General features: G+C 45.7%; 4 protein-coding genes across 46 annotated transcripts in view; 3 read left to right on the forward strand and 1 right to left on the reverse strand.

The window, feature by feature from the left end:
• Nucleotides 1-24: 24 nt before the first annotated feature.
• On the reverse strand, nucleotides 25-626 carry LOC1274383 (bolA-like protein DDB_G0274169). The gene is made up of 2 exons (XM_313499.6): nucleotides 281-626; nucleotides 25-196 (listed from the first exon to the last, which is right to left on the reverse strand). The coding sequence occupies exons 1-2, from the start codon at nucleotides 524-526 to the stop codon at nucleotides 47-49; spliced, it is 396 nt and encodes a 131-aa protein (XP_313499.6). The 5' UTR covers nucleotides 527-626; the 3' UTR covers nucleotides 25-46.
• Nucleotides 627-6,578: 5,952 nt separating this feature from the next.
• LOC133392003 (uncharacterized) lies at nucleotides 6,579-7,175 on the forward strand. Its single transcript, XM_061649720.1, has one exon. The coding sequence runs from the start codon at nucleotides 6,579-6,581 to the stop codon at nucleotides 7,173-7,175; it is 597 nt and encodes a 198-aa protein (XP_061505704.1).
• Nucleotides 7,176-8,159: 984 nt separating this feature from the next.
• Nucleotides 8,160-8,806, forward strand: LOC1274384 (transcription elongation factor 1 homolog). Its single transcript, XM_313500.3, has 2 exons — nucleotides 8,160-8,310; nucleotides 8,407-8,806. The coding sequence occupies exon 2, from the start codon at nucleotides 8,419-8,421 to the stop codon at nucleotides 8,665-8,667; it is 249 nt and encodes an 82-aa protein (XP_313500.1). The 5' UTR covers nucleotides 8,160-8,310; nucleotides 8,407-8,418; the 3' UTR covers nucleotides 8,668-8,806.
• A 1,216-nt stretch (nucleotides 8,807-10,022) lies between these two features.
• LOC1274388 (calcium-activated potassium channel slowpoke) overlaps nucleotides 10,023-16,642 on the forward strand; it is a 69,585-nt gene continuing 62,965 nt past the window's right edge. For 36 of the 43 annotated variants that reach the window (XM_061646240.1, XM_061646231.1, XM_061646233.1 and 33 more), the window contains exons 1-2: nucleotides 10,024-10,119; nucleotides 13,747-15,306. In XM_061646240.1, coding sequence (XP_061502224.1) covers nucleotides 14,977-15,306 — 330 coding nt within the window. In that variant the 5' untranslated portion in view covers nucleotides 10,024-10,119; nucleotides 13,747-14,976. Of the gene's footprint in view, nucleotides 10,230-10,277; nucleotides 10,297-13,746; nucleotides 15,307-16,642 lie in introns of those variants that run through there. The other 7 variants (XM_061646207.1, XM_061646248.1, XM_061646206.1 and 4 more) reach the window with 4 other exon arrangements.

Genomic DNA, 16,642 nt, shown 5'->3' on the forward strand with positions numbered 1-16,642 from the left:
GTAGTGAATGTACTCTTTTGAACGTTAGCTAACAAGGTGCAAAGATTTATTTCCCGAATCCTCCCTTACAGTTTGGGCTAGGTTCGAGCTTGTACGCTTCATCCCACTGCTGAGGTGTCTTGGCCACTATCGAAAGTGCGTGCACAAAATCTCCAGCAAGCTGCGACTTAACGATTTCATTCACCAAACGATGCCGCTGAAATTAATGAGAGAGTGAGAATACGGTGTTTTCATCCTATTTCTGGTTAAACAGCACTTCAACGTTCGTCGTACGAGGTACCTTTATTAGCGGAAGTCCCTCGAACTGTGGCGAAACCACTAAAACTTTGAAGTGCGTCTCGGAACCCTTGGGCACGTTGTGCATGTACGATTCATTGACCACTTCCAAATGCACGGGCGCAAGCTCTTTCGTTAGTCCTGCACGGATAGCATTTTCGATAGGTTTTTCGACAGTGGACATTTTGAGCACATGGCAGGTAGAGCCTTTTATCAATCCAAACTGTGTTCTGCAGAGTCCGGCGAGCATGGGGAAGTTAATGAAAGGAATCTTCTGCAGTTTTTATGGATCTGTATTATGCAAAGAGAAAACAATTGTTGACACTCTGTGGACAGACAGTGTGGCCAGATTATGTTGGCGGCTACCCTTCAAAAGCCCTCGCTCAAAACGTCAAAAACCGTCAGGCTGGAAATAGACGAACCGAGATCGTCGCGGTACCGCGAAATTCGCGTATGACTTGAGCTGTCAATTATGTTATAAACTCTGACAGACAGTGGCGGATTTAGGGTGTTGGGGGCCCTAAGCGTTAAAAGGAGTGGAGGCCCCCCGGTTGGTGTCGAGCGGGGGGGTGGGGGAGAGAGGGGGGGCATATTGTTGCATAAGGTTTTGAATCAAACACACTTCAATGGTTTGCTGGCGGGGGGGGGGGGGGGGGGGGTGCTAAGAATCCCTGTACTGGGCCCCTATAGTTTATGAGTCCCTTCATCCATCGGGCCCCTAACTAGTGCAGAAGCTCTTGCTGAGACTACTGTACACATTGTTCTATATGCTGGACTTCCTTACACGGAGCCCCTACATTGACGGGGCCCCCCGCGGCCGCTCAGTCCGCGCACCGTTAAATCCGCCACTGCTGACAGATAGGCGAGATAATCGCTGTTCGTGTTTGGAACCATCCGAGGTCTGGTGACGATTGAATGAGCCAAGAAGAAATATTTTTCTATTAATTTGCGAATCAAATTATTTTTTTCACATAGTGTATGCAAAATAAAATACAAAACTCATTTCTCGACACGAGTTTTCACACAAATCCGCCAGAAAAAGTAAAAATAATCGGTTCGCGCTACCGCGAAAATCTCAGCAATACCGAAGTTGGGTATCTCTGCGAAACAGCAGGCGCGATTGGAGGCGCGGAAGATTTTGTTAGGATTGGCAATATCCTACACTTCGATCCTTTAACCCGACTCCATAAACCTGCAACCAACCGGACTTCAAACTGACAGAAGTGTGTGTCCGCGCTTTTCGTAGCGTCACGTTCTGTCTCTTTCTAACCTTTTTTTTTGTATTCTGCATTCGACTCATTAACCTAACTACGTGAAGTGTGAAATAAAAAGCTTGAACTAATATTCTAATTCTTTTCCATCAATCTTATTAGGTTATGGGCCCAGGTATTCGCTGGTGATAACAAAGCGTATAAGGATGGATAAAGAGATGGAATATGTGCGTGTACCCCTGTTCGATGGATCTAACCCTACCCGCAAATTTCCGTTAAATGCCTTCTAATCGCCTTGTAATCGCCGGCGAATTGAAGGCGATCAGCAGTGCATTTAGCAGTAATTAAATGCCTTTGAAATACGTGAATGAAAAATTTCACTTTTAATTTGAAATTGAAACTGTCAAAAGAAAACCTTACAAGCGTCTTCAGCACTGCACTGTTGTAGTGTTCCCAGATATGAGCCTGAGATTCGATAGCACGATTTACGTGTTATGTTCTCTTGCGTTAAGCTCTGAGTTATTTCACTTAATTAAAGATGGTCTGCATTATTCGGTTGTTAAAGACCAACCCGTTGAAAGATGTTAATATATCAAACTCATTTCGATAACTCTAAAAAAAGGAGAAATGAAATACATATTTCTCCCATCCTGATAACGAAGGGTGAACATAGTGTATTTATTATGATTTTTAAAAAGGTATTATTTTAATTTTGCTTCACAAAAATTTTGTTTATATTAATTATAGCAAGAAAATATTAATAAAAATAGAAATAAGCAAAGAAAAAAGATCATAAAAATCAGGATTTGAACACATGCTTTCTCGGTTCGGAACCAAAAGCGTTGTCACTGCTCTATTTGGCAGTTACATTAGTAAGGGTGCAAAACCAGTATATAAACAAGCGAAGATGGCGGCAAGCTATCTGTTCTCGTTGAATCAAAAAGTTGAAATATTTCGAAGAGAACCCGTTACAGCCGTGAAAGTTTCGGTTGAAATCTTTATTCGCCTTCTAAGGCGACTAAGGCCTTAAATGCCTTCTGAATGCCTTCAAAGCCGTTTAATGCTGGTAGGGAACTATCCGCAATGGAAGTACCGAATGTCGGTGCTACTGGAGGAGCATGAGCTCATGTCTTGCGTGGAGCAGGAAGCGGCGGATGATCATCGGCTTGCGGTAAACGAGAAGGACAGTGCTGAAGTCAAGGAGGCTGCAGTGAAATTGTCCGAGCAGAGGTTAAAGAAGGAAAGGCGTTGCAAGTCGCTGCTGATTTCTCGGATTGGTGACAACATGCTTGAGTATATCCAAGATCAGCAGACACCCAGGGCTATTTGGTTGGCCTTGGAACGGGTGTTTCAACGAAAAAGCATCGCCAGTCGACTTTACCTGCAAAAGAAGCTTCTCACACTACGGCATGACGGAGGAAGGTTGCAGGATCATTTCCTAACCTTTGAGCGAATCGTCCGGGACTACAAGTCAACCGGAGCAAAGCTGGAGGAAATCGATATCGTTTGCTATTTACTGTTGACGCTTGGGCCAGCGTATGCGACAGTAATTACAGCTCTAGAAACGATGCCGGAAGACAAGCTGACGCTGGAGTTCTGCAAGTGCAGATTACTTGATGAAGAGATCAAGCGAAGCGGCGAAGGCAGCAGCAAATCGAGTGGTTCGAGAGTGGAAGCGGCTGCATTCAGTGGATCTGGCGGATCGTTTGGTGGAGCGAAGAAGCAACAAAAGAAAAAGAAAGTTTGGAAGTGTTACGGATGCCAACGAGAAGGGCACAAGATTGCTGACTGTCCGGAAAAGAAGAAGAAGAACGACACGTCGCAAACGAGTGCACATCTTAGCAAAGATATTTGTTTCCTTAGTAGTGAGTACGATGAACCATCGAAAATGAGCTGGATAATTGATTCTGGTTCGTCAGAGCATCTGACCAACGATCGGAAGCTGTTCGAGAAGCTTTACCCGATGAAGGAACCGATGCGCATCGCAGTGGCGAAGGAAGGGCAGTTCATTGTCGCTAAGGAATGTGGTGATATTCGTGTGCTAAGTGAAGTGAATGGCGAGTCGTTTCCGATCAGGTTAGAGAATGTGTTGTTCATTCCGGAAGCGCAGGTAAATCTGTTATCCGTTCGAAAAATGGAGATGGCCGGTTTGAAGGTTGTTTTCGCAGATGGTGTTCTTAAGATCGAGCGAAATTCTGAGGTTATAGCAATCGGGATGCGTCGCGGGAAACTATACGTGATAGATTTCCATCTTAACGAAGCGTCGTGTACAGCGTTATATTCGTGTGGACGAGTGCCAAAGAATCTCGAATTGTGGCATCGTAGATATGGACATCTCAGTGCGAAAAATCTTCAGGTATTAATCGGAAATGACATGGTTTGCGGATTAAATGCGAAAGTTTCACAATCGGGTGGCGATTTCGTGTGTGAGCCGTGTCTCATCGGGAAACAAACGCGTAAACCCTTTTCCGCGCGCGAGGGTCGACAATCGTCGCGAGTGCTCGAATTGATTCATTCGGACGTATGTGGCCCGGTTACGCCAGAAGGGCTAGAAGGCGAAAAGTATTTTGTTACTTTTGTCGACGACTGGAGTCGGTTTACGATGGTGTTTCTGATGCGGTCAAAGGAAGAAGTATTCGACAACTTCCGTAAGTATGAAGCGCTGGTAAACGCAAAGTTTGGTTCATGTATTTCTCGCCTGCGTTGTGATAATGGAGGAGAATACATCAGTCGCGAATTTAGGAGTTTTTGCGAGCGAAAAGGAATCCAGATCGAGTGGACAGTTCCCTACACTCCTGAACAAAACGGCGTGAGCGAGCGCATGAACAGAACTCTCGTCGAGAAAGTTCGATCCATGTTAGAGGACCGCAGCATCAGCAAAGTATTTTGGGGAGTTGCCATAGAGACGGCAGCGTTTTTGACCAACCGCAGTCCTGCCAGTGCGCTTGATCAGCGTAAGACACCGTTTGAAATGTGGGAGGGAAGAAAACCAAATGTCCGAAGCTTGCGAGCTTTTGGATCAACTGTGTTTGTCCACATTCCAAAGGAGCGAAGGAAGAAGCTAGACGCAAAATCCTGGAAAGGGGTTTTTGTAGGGTATGCTCGTAATGGTTATCGAGTATGGAACCCTAATCGCAAGGAGATCGTCGTAGCTCGAGATGTGGTCTTCCTAGAAGGTGAAACAACAACTATTTCGAAAGATAGTCCGAAGCCTAGCTGCAGTCCCGATGTGTTCCCGATTCGTAGAGTGCGATACGAATCCGAAAGTGAGTCCGAGGCAGAAAGTAACGACGAGGATGTTCCCGATGATTCAGGCGGCGTCTCGGAGGCATCAGGCGTTGTACATGATGCAGAGACAAACGATGCGGATGGGGATGAGACCTTCGACAGCTGTGCAGACAGAATTGATCCTGGAGAGGGTTCAGATGAAGCTGAAGACGAAATGGTCGAAGTTCGGAAATCGGAACGAGACCGAAAGCATCCCAGCTGGCAAGCGGACTATGACATGGGATATACTGGTTATGCCATGAATGCAACTGCATTTGTGGATAATCTTCCGAGCTCGCTGGTTGAGATGAGGAAACGTCCTGATTGGAATCTATGGGAAACAGCTATTCGCGAAGAAGTGGATTCTCTAGAGCGAAATGAAACGTGGACAATAGTGAAACTTCCTAAAGGGCGTGTACCTATCACATGCAAATGGCTTTTCAAAATAAAGCAAAACGAGGCAAATGGTGAGCAGCGTTACAAGGCGAGACTTGTGGCACGTGGATTCAGCCAGAAAGCAGGTTTTGACTATGGCGAAACCTATTCGCCAGTTGCGCGTCTTGATACTGTGCGAACAGTATTGAGTATCGCTAATGACCAAATGATGATAATTCATCAGATGGACGTCAAGACGGCCTTCCTAAATGGGCAACTGGAAGAGGAGATCTTTATGATTCCACCAGAAGGATTCGAGATAGGTAAGAATCTTGTATGTCGTCTTAACCGTTCTTTGTATGGTCTCAAGCAGGCATCGCGAGCTTGGAATACAAGATTCCATAGTTTCGTACAGCGTCTAGGATTTACCAGAAGCTTGAGTGATCCGTGTCTTTATGTGAAGGGTTCCAAAAGCAGCCAGGTTATCCTAGTTCTGTACGTGGACGACTTACTTGTTGTCGGTCGTCAGCTGAAGCAAATAGAAGCCGTCAAGAAATGTTTTTCGAAGGAATTCGAAATGACGGACATCGGAGAGGTACGCACATTTCTCGGTATGAGAACCCAAGTGCCACAAATCCACTAAACGACCACTAAACGGCTTCTAAACGACTCAAGTTCTCTACCTAAACGGAATATAGAAAGACTTCGTTTAGCAGACGGCAAACGACTCATGCATTCTAAAAATAGCAAAAAAGCTGGTGGCGCTCTCTGTTGGTGGGATACCCCAACCAGTTGAGCTTCATCGCTTGGAGGAGAGCTTTCTCATTTCCTCTGTACTGTTGTATGGTTTCGCATTGAAGTTATGCATCGCTAGAACTAGAACGGCGATACGATTGTTTAAATACTAAACTCCAACGGAAACCACCAGCACTGAAGCAAGTGAGATTTGAGTAATGGTCGTTGGTGTTGATACCCACGTATCTGACCACACGACCATTCATATAGATTTTTGCTCAGAAATTTATAAGGCTATATAGGTCATGATAAGATGAAACTTGTCGAAACACATTGCAAGAAAAGGATAGCAATATAATGATGAGTTGTAATACGCCATCTATTGATCAAACCAATGAAGCTGTGGAGCTTTCATTTTTTTTCTATGGATATTCAATTTTCCAGGCGTTTAAGCTTAATCTGTGGCACTTGGGAATTGACCGAGACATTAAAGAGAGAATCCTTCGCATCAGCCAGAGGGGATTTCTAGAGAACCTGCTTCGTCGCTTCAACATGCTTGAGTGCAAACCAGCATCTACACCGATGGAGTGTCGCCTGCACTTAAAAAGAGGAGAAGAAGCTGAGCGTACTGAGAAACCTTACCGAGAGTTGGTTGGCTGTCTCACGTACGTAACTCTAACTTCAAGACCTGACCTATGTGCCGCGGTAAACTACATGAGTCAGTTTCAAAGCTGTCCAACGGAACTGCATTGGACACATGCCAAACGGATACTGCGGTACATTAAAGGAACGCTGGATTTGGCTTTGGTGTTTTCAGCGAAGGATCCGGCACCAGTACTGGAAGCATTTGCCGATGCAGATTGGGCGAACGATCTGGTGGATAGACGCTCTATCACTGGATACGTCTTCCGAGTATGCGGCGGTGCCGTCAGTTGGTTGACTAAGAAGCAGTCCACCATATCGTTGTCTTCGACGGAAGCGGAGCTCGTGGCCTTGAGCACCGCTGTTTGCCATGGAGTTTGGCTGGTTCGTTTACTGAAGGAGCTTTCCATGGAACCGGAGGGTCCGGTGGTCTACTACGAAGACAACCAGTCGACGATAAGGGTTGTCGAGGAGGAGCGAGATACAGCGCGCTTGAAGCATGTCGATGTTCGACATCGATTCATCCGTGAAGAGATTCAGCGGGGGCGTGTTGCTGTTCGTTATGTCCCGACCGGTGAACAAGTTGCAGACATGATGACCAAGGGCTTGTCATCCGGTTTGTTCCAGAAGCATCGAGCCAAACTGGGGTTGGCACCTTCCGGATATTGAGCGGGGGTGTTAGGATTGGCAATATCCTACACTTCGATCCTTTAACCCGACTCCATAAACCTGCAACCAACCGGACTTCAAACTGACAGAAGTGTGTGTCCGCGCTTTTCGTAGCGTCACGTTCTGTCTCTTTCTAACCTTTTTTTTTGTATTCTGCATTCGACTCATTAACCTAACTACGTGAAGTGTGAAATAAAAAGCTTGAACTAATATTCTAATTCTTTTCCATCAATCTTATTAGATTTGACAGCTCTACTGTTATACAACTGTTATAAACAAGGCGCGAATTTCGCGGTACCGCGACGATCTCGGTTCGTCTATTTCCAGCCTAACAGTTGTAGAACAATTGGGCTGTCAAATCTTCCGCGCCTCCGATCAGGAGCTGTTTCGCAGAGATACCCAACTTCGGTATTCCTGAGGCCGCAAATACACGACGCGCGTTTCCGCAGGCGCGTTCAAACGCGTATAACAGTTCCGCAGAGATATCCAGCTGAGCATCTCTGCGTTTCCGCGGTAGCGCGTTCGAATGACATTTCATTTCTATGGCTGGATTGTTATACGCGTTTCCGCGGGCGCGGAAACGCGCGTCGTGTATTTGCGGCCTGAGATTTTCGCGGTAGCGCGAACCGATTGTTTTTACTTTTTCTGATGAATTTGTTTGAAAAACCGAGTAGAGTTTTGTATTTTATTTTGCTTAAACTATGTTAAATAAATAATTGGATTCACAAATTTATAAACAAATATTTTTTCTTGGCACATTCAATCGTCACCAGGCCTCGGATGGTTCCATACACGAACCGCGATTATTTAGCCTATCTATCAGATTTTATGACATAATTGACAGCTCAAGTCATACGCGATTTACGTGGTACCGCGACGATCTCGGATCGTCTATTTCCAGCCAAATGACTTGGGAAATGGTTTTATGACTTTTCGGTCAGTATTATGAAAAAATCTGTGATTTTCTGCAGGAATACAGATAAATCGATATTTCTGGTCACTCTGTCACTGATTGACAGCGTCACCGATTGACAGCTCGTGCTGGGACAACAAAAAATCCAACAACAAAAATCGGCGTTCTCCCGGGCTTAAAGCAAGTGTAAACAAAACTAGCCGGACATTCGTAAGCAAATCTGTAAGTGAAAAACGAGAAAATCGCGATAAAAACCCCTCAATTGTCTTGCTTCCGAGCCTGCCTTTTCACTAATGACCGTTTTCCTTCCCTTCGCAGGCTGTCGGAACGATGGGGCGCAGAAAATCGAAAAGGAAGCCACCGCCAAAGCGCAAGAACATTGAGCCACTCGATCAGCAATTTAACTGCCCGTTCTGCAACCACGAGAAGTCCTGCGAGGTCAAGATGGATAAACCTAAAAACTCGGCCAAAATATTATGTCGTGTGTGTTTGGAAGAGTATCAAACGTCGATAAACTTCCTGTCGGAACCGGTGGACGTGTACAACGATTGGGTGGACGCTTGTGAGACTGCAAACTGAACACACGCACGCAGCACGCGCTGGGCAGCAAACTCGCATCGCGCAGACGGCCACGCTGATCTTCTATATGCATAAGGATAATACATAATGTGAAACAAGAATAAATCAATTTGCTAAGGTATATGCTAACACACACACACATCTGCATTCCGCAGTACTTGGTGGAGGTGTTGCGGCAGGTCGGTCGGACCGGCGGTGTTGGTAATACATCATGGATGACAGTTCCGGCAGGAAGCTATTGGGTACGGCAGGTAATGGTCAAAGAAACACGCATAGAATGGTCGAGATTGGCACATGTTAATAACCATCGGGCCATCATTGGCGGGGAAAGCGACTGGCGACTGCACGGAACTGTGCCCAGTTCACAGTAGACGAAACACCAGTCATGGGGAATGTTTTCGAAACAGTTGTACTTCTGGGTAAGTGAGGTTACGAAGGTAAAGGGATGTAGAATGAATTAGATTTTACATGGTTAGTTTGTAATACGGGAAGATGCAAAGGGGACACTGTTGGAGGGATTTACACTTCCAAATTGATTATGTTCTCTTTGCAGAAAGAAGTGTTTCTACTTTTTCGTTAAATGGAATATGCCTTTGTGAACAAAATGTATTTGTGGAACAATATATTATTTGTATTTCATTGTATTTATCGTATGCTCGCTGTAAAAAAGTGTCCTGCAGAAGAACGGATGAATATTTTCGATTTCTTTTCATTTGAATCATTGATTTGGCCAAATTCTCCATGGCGATTGCAGCGCCCTCTTTTGTTTAATGAAGAAAGCGATGGAAACCCCCTTAAAATGAATGATGCATTTGTGACCGGCAAATGTGTGGGACTAGAAACATTGTAAAAATATGTAAAATAGCATCAATTAATTTGATCTTTTCTACTACTGGTAACGGAAATCAATAATCAAGCAAGCAAATAATTAACAACAGTTTCTAATTTTTTACAGTCTATCATTTTGCAGATTTAGAAAAAGACGGTACTGTAAATCAATGAAAATCGCATGAATCATTCGTAATTATTTGTTTTTTTTCTTAACAATTTATTTAGCTCAATATTGAGAAATAAATTTCTCAAAATGTACAAATAATTAAAACATATCTACTTTAAACAATCGTTATTTTAAATCCAGCCATCATGGCGATTCCTGTTAGCGGGCTACCAGCCAACCCTGGCCTGGCGCAGTCGTAGTGTATCCGTAGTGCGGACGCATTCTCATTTTCACACGCATGGTTTTTTATTGTTGTTGTTGTTGTTGGTGGTTTTCTTACCAAAAGCTTCATGCCGCGCCAACCGTACGCGCTCTTTCTCCCTCTATTTCTCTCTTTTCCTCCAATGCTCACTCTCTTCCATTTCGATCACGAGCAAGCAGGCACAAGTGGGGCCACCCAAATGCGCGAGAGCACAAATTTTCCATCAGAAGTGTGCTAGATCTCGCCCGTGAAGGTAACAGATTCGCTCGGCTAACCGACTGCCATTTCGGGGTGGTGTACTGCAGGCAGGAAGGCAAAAAAAAAATGGAGCAGCATAGAAGGGCCCTGTGAACTGACTTGTGTGTGTGTGTGTGTATGTGTGTGTGCGTGAATGTGCAGGAATTTTCAATCTCGAATTTTCACCCTTTCGGTAACATTTCTGCACCGTTTTGCAGTGAAAAAGTGTTGCCCAGCACGGTGCGATTGCTTTGTGCCAGCTTCGACACGTGGGCAGTGTGGTTTTGGGCGTGAAAAGTACCCTTTTCGGTGCCATCGATCCGATCGAACTATTGACCCCTCCTCTTTCTCGCTGGCACCATTTATTACTGCTGCTGCTGCTGCTGTTTGCTGCTGCTGGAAAATTTTCAATCGTGCAGCCTTTTTGCCAATAAGCGTTCATCTGTGTGTAAATTAAATAACGTGCCGTAGTGTGTCGTACCGTACATGAGAAAATGTTAGAGTTTCTGCTTTTTTCCTACCACCTTCCGAATGATGTACGTGTACATGTATGTGTTTGTGCGTGTATGTGGTAATGTGCTATGTCCAACAACTTTGCCCAGGGGATGTGGTTGCTGATAAGTTACGCATTTTTTTTTGTTGCTTTGCTTCACCACAACCCAAGTGCTTCAACCAAAAGTTTCAACTCGTGTGCCTATGTGATGTTGAAGAAAAAAAAAATGGATGAGCCAACAAAAAATGGAGCCATGGGCCATGTTTTTTCTTCTTCCCAAAAAAAAGGATCAAATTCTTCAACCTCCCTTCCCCACCGCCACCACCATCCGCTGGCTTTTCCATTGCCCACTTTATCACCCTTGCTTGGTGAAAAGAATGAGCGAGAAGGGGAGATGATGTGTGACCAGTGCAGAGTGCTACAAAGCAGGCGAAGTAAGGAAGATGGCGCGTGCAAAGGAAGATGGAAAACGGTGCGCGATCTATAAAAAGGTTTCTCTGAGAGCGGGAGAACACAGTTGCGAGCAGCCAGTAGGCGAAAAAGAGATTCAAAAACAGAATGAGAGAGAGAGAGCGAGAGAGGGGTAGGGAGAGAGCGCGAGCGCGCGCAAAGCATGGCTGCGTGTGATAAAAGAATGGGTAGAGCAAGGTGCAAATATTTATGAAACAAGTATGAAATGTTGAGCATCGAAACGGGAACAACATCTCACAGCGCACGGAGCGGAGAGCGGCTTCTTGGCCCTCGAAACCCCCTGGGCAAACGTTAGAGAGCGCGCGCGTGTTGGAGAAATTATGCTGGGACGGTGTATGGGCGCTGTGCGAGCGCCAATGTACTACAGTGCGCTCGCCGACGATAGCGCTACGCATCGCACCGCGGTCGAGAAGTTTTCGGTGGAGGCGCCAGGTCGTCGTTACGCGTTCGGTATGAATACAAGTATCGCTGAACGAAGATATCGAGCGAAAATTTGAAAGGGTCGCCCAAACATTGCACGAATGTGTTGTGGGGGGGTAGAGGGAACGGAGCAGACGGCACCAGCTAGTGGGTGGGTGGTGGGTGCGGCAGAGTCATTCTCATTTTATAATTTCTTCCTCTGTGTTTCCGCCAGTTCGGTGGTGTTTTGTGTGTCGCTTAGGTGCTTTTGTTTTTTTTTCTCAACGGTTGTGTGTTGTGACAGTACCGAGCCAACGATCGGTGTGTGCACCAGTATATGGTGTGAACATGCGGAAGCATAAGGGACTGAGTTTTTCGAACGTCGTCCATTCCACCCCGGTGGGGTGCCCGTTTTGAGTTTCGCCGACAGCAACTGTCAGCAGCGCTTTATTGATTGTGCCGAGCGTGCCAGGTCAAAGCAGGCGAAAGAAGCCGAAGTGAAATTAATTTTCTCTTGCAATGGCACCGACATCATGCGGTGAAAATGGGTGTAAGCATAGTTAGGATTAGTTTGCGACGACACAGGCGGTCTGTAATTATAGGTAGAGCTGCCCAACTGTAGGGCAGCTGTACAAATTTTAGGGACTGAGGCTTGAGGCGGCTTTAATTAAGGTTACTCGAAACATTAGCACAATGACGTCTCACGTCCTGCTAAATTTGATGGAGCACGAATCGTTGCCCTCCAATGGGTTTCTTCGCTAAAAAGATTCTCAGTAGCATTGAGCGACTGTTTCTTTGTTGGGTGAAACCCGAAGATCCCGCTACAAATAAGCGCTACAACGAAGCGTACGAAGAAGTTTTCCAAGAGCACGAACAGTTCCTCAGAGAAAGTGCGAAACAATGACCCATAGGCAGCTTACAGGGTTTTCCAGGAGTTATCATAGTTGTGGGACACTTTATTGACTCTTTCTTACGGGAAAAGATCTTTACGCCATGGGAATTGGACTCCATAGCACCCTTGTTGGACAAATCTAATAGGAATTCCATGGAGCCTGGCCAATGGGGATACCACATAGTCCAATTCCCATCATAAAAAGTTCACCTCCAATAGGATAGAGAGAAAGTGTCCCACAACTGGAAAACCGTGTAAGAGAAAGCTATGACTGGGAAAATGGTAAAGTATTATTGCTAAATAAGGTAACTAATAAGTGGACAATGACAGGAATTTATTTTCATAGTTAAGGGGAACACAGATCTAACACACAATAAGTAATATAGTTGCAAAGTTACGTAGTAGGATCAAGCGAAGTGCCTCGAGTGTGAGTCACACAGTAAAGGTGACCGGAAGAAAGAAACACATTTTCTGGGCCGGACCCACAAGACTGGGCAAGGCTAGTGCGAGGAGTTGGTGCGAGCACAATTGAAAAAGTTTAACCGTAGGCAAGGAATATGTGTGTGTGTGTGTGAGGAATGCCTCAGCTTTCCTTTCTACCATCCCGAAAACCGAAATTACAGCCCGGGATAGTAAAGGTGAGCGTTGGGCAGCTCGCCACACAAAGATGGCGGAGTGATGTTTTCTTTACCCGGCTCTCTTTGTCAAATTCTCTCCGTTCTCTTTGCACCCTTCCCACCCCACACCCCTACCTGTCCATCTTGCTCGCCCTTACAGTTCAACCTCTTGTATCCTGCATTTTTATTCTCATAATTCATTCTCTCGTACTTTCTCTCGATCGGTCTCTCTCTCTTTCTCTCTCTCTCACTCTCTCACTCTCCTGCTTTTAACTATGTGCCTCCCTTGTGCCCTCGTGTGGCCTTGTGTATGTGTGTTTGAAGTCCATTATTCGTTCGCTATCTGGTCGTAGCGGAAGTGCTCCTTTGCTTTTAATTTTTCGTTGTGCAGTCCTGCCGCAAACGCTGACGGCCCATCGGAGAGTTTCCGTTGTTGGTTTCGTTATATAACGTGTGTATAAACGGGCAGACGGGCTTTTGCTTCAACGTATATGGGCCACGGTTGGCAGAAACTGCTCCTGGGAAAAGGCAAACAGCAGTGGTGTGGACGCAAACGGGAAAGCGCAGTAGCCGGAACGAACAAAGTGTTCCTCGTACACTGTGCATGTGTGGTGTGGCAAGAGGTTTCGGACATCGATCGCAGTAGTCTTGGGCGCGCGCGCGTGTGTGTGTGTGTGTTTGTGTGAGGCAGTGGTGGCTAGGATTGGAGGCTCGCAATTGGAATTGTGCAGTTTGGATCGTTTCGCATCTGATATGTTCTTTCTTCGGTAGCTATGAAACACAAACGTCAAACGTGCTAGTGCGCTAGTGGCAGAGTGAAACACAAGAGCTCTCATTGAAGACGGTGGGGGTGTGTGACGGTGTGGATTAGGTAAACTCTGGAAGACTGGAAAACAGGGGGGCCGTTTCACACACGCATCCCGTCCTGCTCCGGGAACGGATCTTGCTGCAAGAAAAAAAGGACGTGAAAAAAGCAACAACGACAACGATTGCAGCAACAACAACAACAATAGTCATCTCTCCTGCTCACTTTCGCTCCCGGCCGGTTGTGGGAGCGCGGCACAGAGCGCCCCGTGCAGCTTTGCAGCGAACGGAAAATGAGTGAGATTTTGTAAAATTCCGACAGCGTGTGAGTGTGTGTGTGTGTATAGTGCGGTGGTCCATTGCCCTCTACCCTTCCAGCCCTGGAGTGTGTCGCCGTTGTGCACCGTTTAATCTCTTCTTCTGGCTCTCGCTCATTCTCTCACTTTCCTTCCCATACACACGTGCACACACAATCATCGCCGCGTGTGTTTGTGTGTGTGTGCACTGTGGATATCCTGCGCGCTGTGTCTGCTTCTAGTAGGCGAACCTACCGCCCTACCTGAAGGTGGGTTTGCTACTTTCCGTTCATTTCTCGCTCGCTCACATCCTGACCTAGTTCTCGCACGGGAAGAAAACGCAAAGACCGGAAGCGCAGTGTAACAACAGGCAAAGCAGAGATAGCGGAAGAAGAATCCTTTCGGAGGCATCGGTGCGTACGTGTGTGCGTGTGTTGTCGGTGTGAACACGCCAGAAGCAGTGTGGAAGTGGCACTCGGTGGTTTGAGTTCTAGTGTTCCGAATTCGTCTCGTTATCGTGCAACGGCCTGTGCGCCTGGTTCGCGTTGTGTAAGTGAGTGCAATCGCGTCATAAAGCTGCCGACCCGAGAAGTGCCCGGTATCCGGTCGTCTCCCCTGTGTGCTGTGCGTGTGGGCGCGCGCGCTTCTTCCGTGTGCGTACGTGGCTGTGAGCGGTCCACTAGCTGGCTGCCCGTTTTCCGCTAGTGACACCGTGTGTGTGTGTGTGTGCTTGCCGTGTGTAGCAGTCGCGCTGCCGATCGCGTGTTCGGTGCGATCGCCTCCCGGGTCTGGCTGTGAGGCACGACGTCATGTCCAATGACTACAGCTAGAAAGTTGACAACCAGTGTGCAGCGGTGTGCGTTCTCGATCCCCCACCAGGCCTACCAGCGGGATCGAGGGGATGTCGGGCTGTGACGAGGAGCAATCAGTACTGACCACGGAGCTACCGCCGACCGATCTTGATGATTGTCTCCGGGTGCGGAAATGGTGGTGCTTTCTCCTGTCCAGCATATTCACTTTCCTGGCCGGCCTGCTGGCCGTGCTGCTATGGCGCGCGTTCGCCTTCCTGTGCTGCCGGAAGGAGCCCGAGCTGGCTCCGAACGATCCGAAGCAGAAGGAGCAGAAAGCCTCCCGCCAGGGCAAGCAGGACTTCGAGGGCACGTTTATGACCGAGGCGAAGGATTGGGCCGGCGAGCTGATCTCGGGACAGACCACTACCGGACGAATCTTGGTGAGTAGGACGTGGGCGAATGCATCGAGCATGTCACGAGCAATGGATTGATATTGTTGAGGAGATTTGTTCGCGGGTGTGCTCATAGCCTGCCGCGATGATATGTTTCAAGCTATTCAGATTTTGATCCATCGCCATTTCTCTACCTGTGGGTGCCATACCATGGTAAGGCTATCACTACGAACTGAAAGGTTAAGGGATATTAATCAGGCTGTAGTTTATTTGATTACTTACCTGGTTACTTAGTGCTTCGAGCGCTTCGCGTTCGTAGATGGGAGATATTAGGCTTACATTTTATGTTTACCCCATCCAGGCAAACTTTTATATAAGTGTAAGTATAATTTAACCAAGATGTATCACTGCACAAAAGGTGCAGTGCTTTCATGACCCAATGGATTGGACTTGTCTTAATGGCCAGAAGTGATTATTTGCCATATAAGGACCTTTTGACAATGTATTTGGTCAGTCTCCGTACGGAGTATTTTATCATACACTGAATATTGTTGGCTAGTGAATACGTTCAGGCTAATGAAATAGCACACGTTGGGAGTTTAAGCTGAATTGATTAAGCGTACTTATATTTATCATGAGGTTTATTCTCAATAATAGAGCAATACATTAAAAGCTCTACGGACTGAAAATGGTAATGCTCACAACCAACATAAACTAAGAAGTTTTCGTTGGATTAAAACTTCTTTCCGCAATGCTATTAGTGCTTTGAAATATGTAACACTTTGGAAACAGAATTGTTAAACTTCTCTTGACTAGGAATAATTATTCTGTTTGCTGTGGACTGGAATTTCGATTTCAGTGTAAAAATGATTAATTTTTGAATATACCTGTCGTTAAAGATTAATTTACATTATTGCATTTTTACTACTTTACAGACTAATTTACATTTTGTATAACGATATTTATTTTGATTTTAACTCTATAAATTATCATTTTACTCATGCTATTGTGTTGACGTTTACAACAAACGTTGAAGTTTGCAGATTTTTAAAAAAAATTGGTTACCAATTCTATCCTTTTAGCTTTTTTTAAATAATATTCTGGTATTTTTCAATAATTATTTTTAGAGGTTATTTTTCAATAATTATCTCTGATATTATAATAAAAATATAATTTAAGCCGCGTTTCACGGAGTTGCTTAATATTAAGATGCTCCGTGATGTATTTTGTTGTTGTGGTTGTTGTTGTGGTGCCTGCTAGTTTAAAACATGGGGACGGCAAGTATGTCTTAATTTAGACTACGGACATCGTCTAGTATTAATAAATTCTACACCATTTGATTTGATACCAGGCCCATCTGCTCAAATTTAAAATCATAAATCAT

Source organism: Anopheles gambiae, chromosome 2, assembly GCF_943734735.2.
Source record: "Anopheles gambiae chromosome 2, idAnoGambNW_F1_1, whole genome shotgun sequence".
Taxonomy (NCBI): Eukaryota; Metazoa; Arthropoda; class Insecta; order Diptera; family Culicidae; genus Anopheles; species Anopheles gambiae.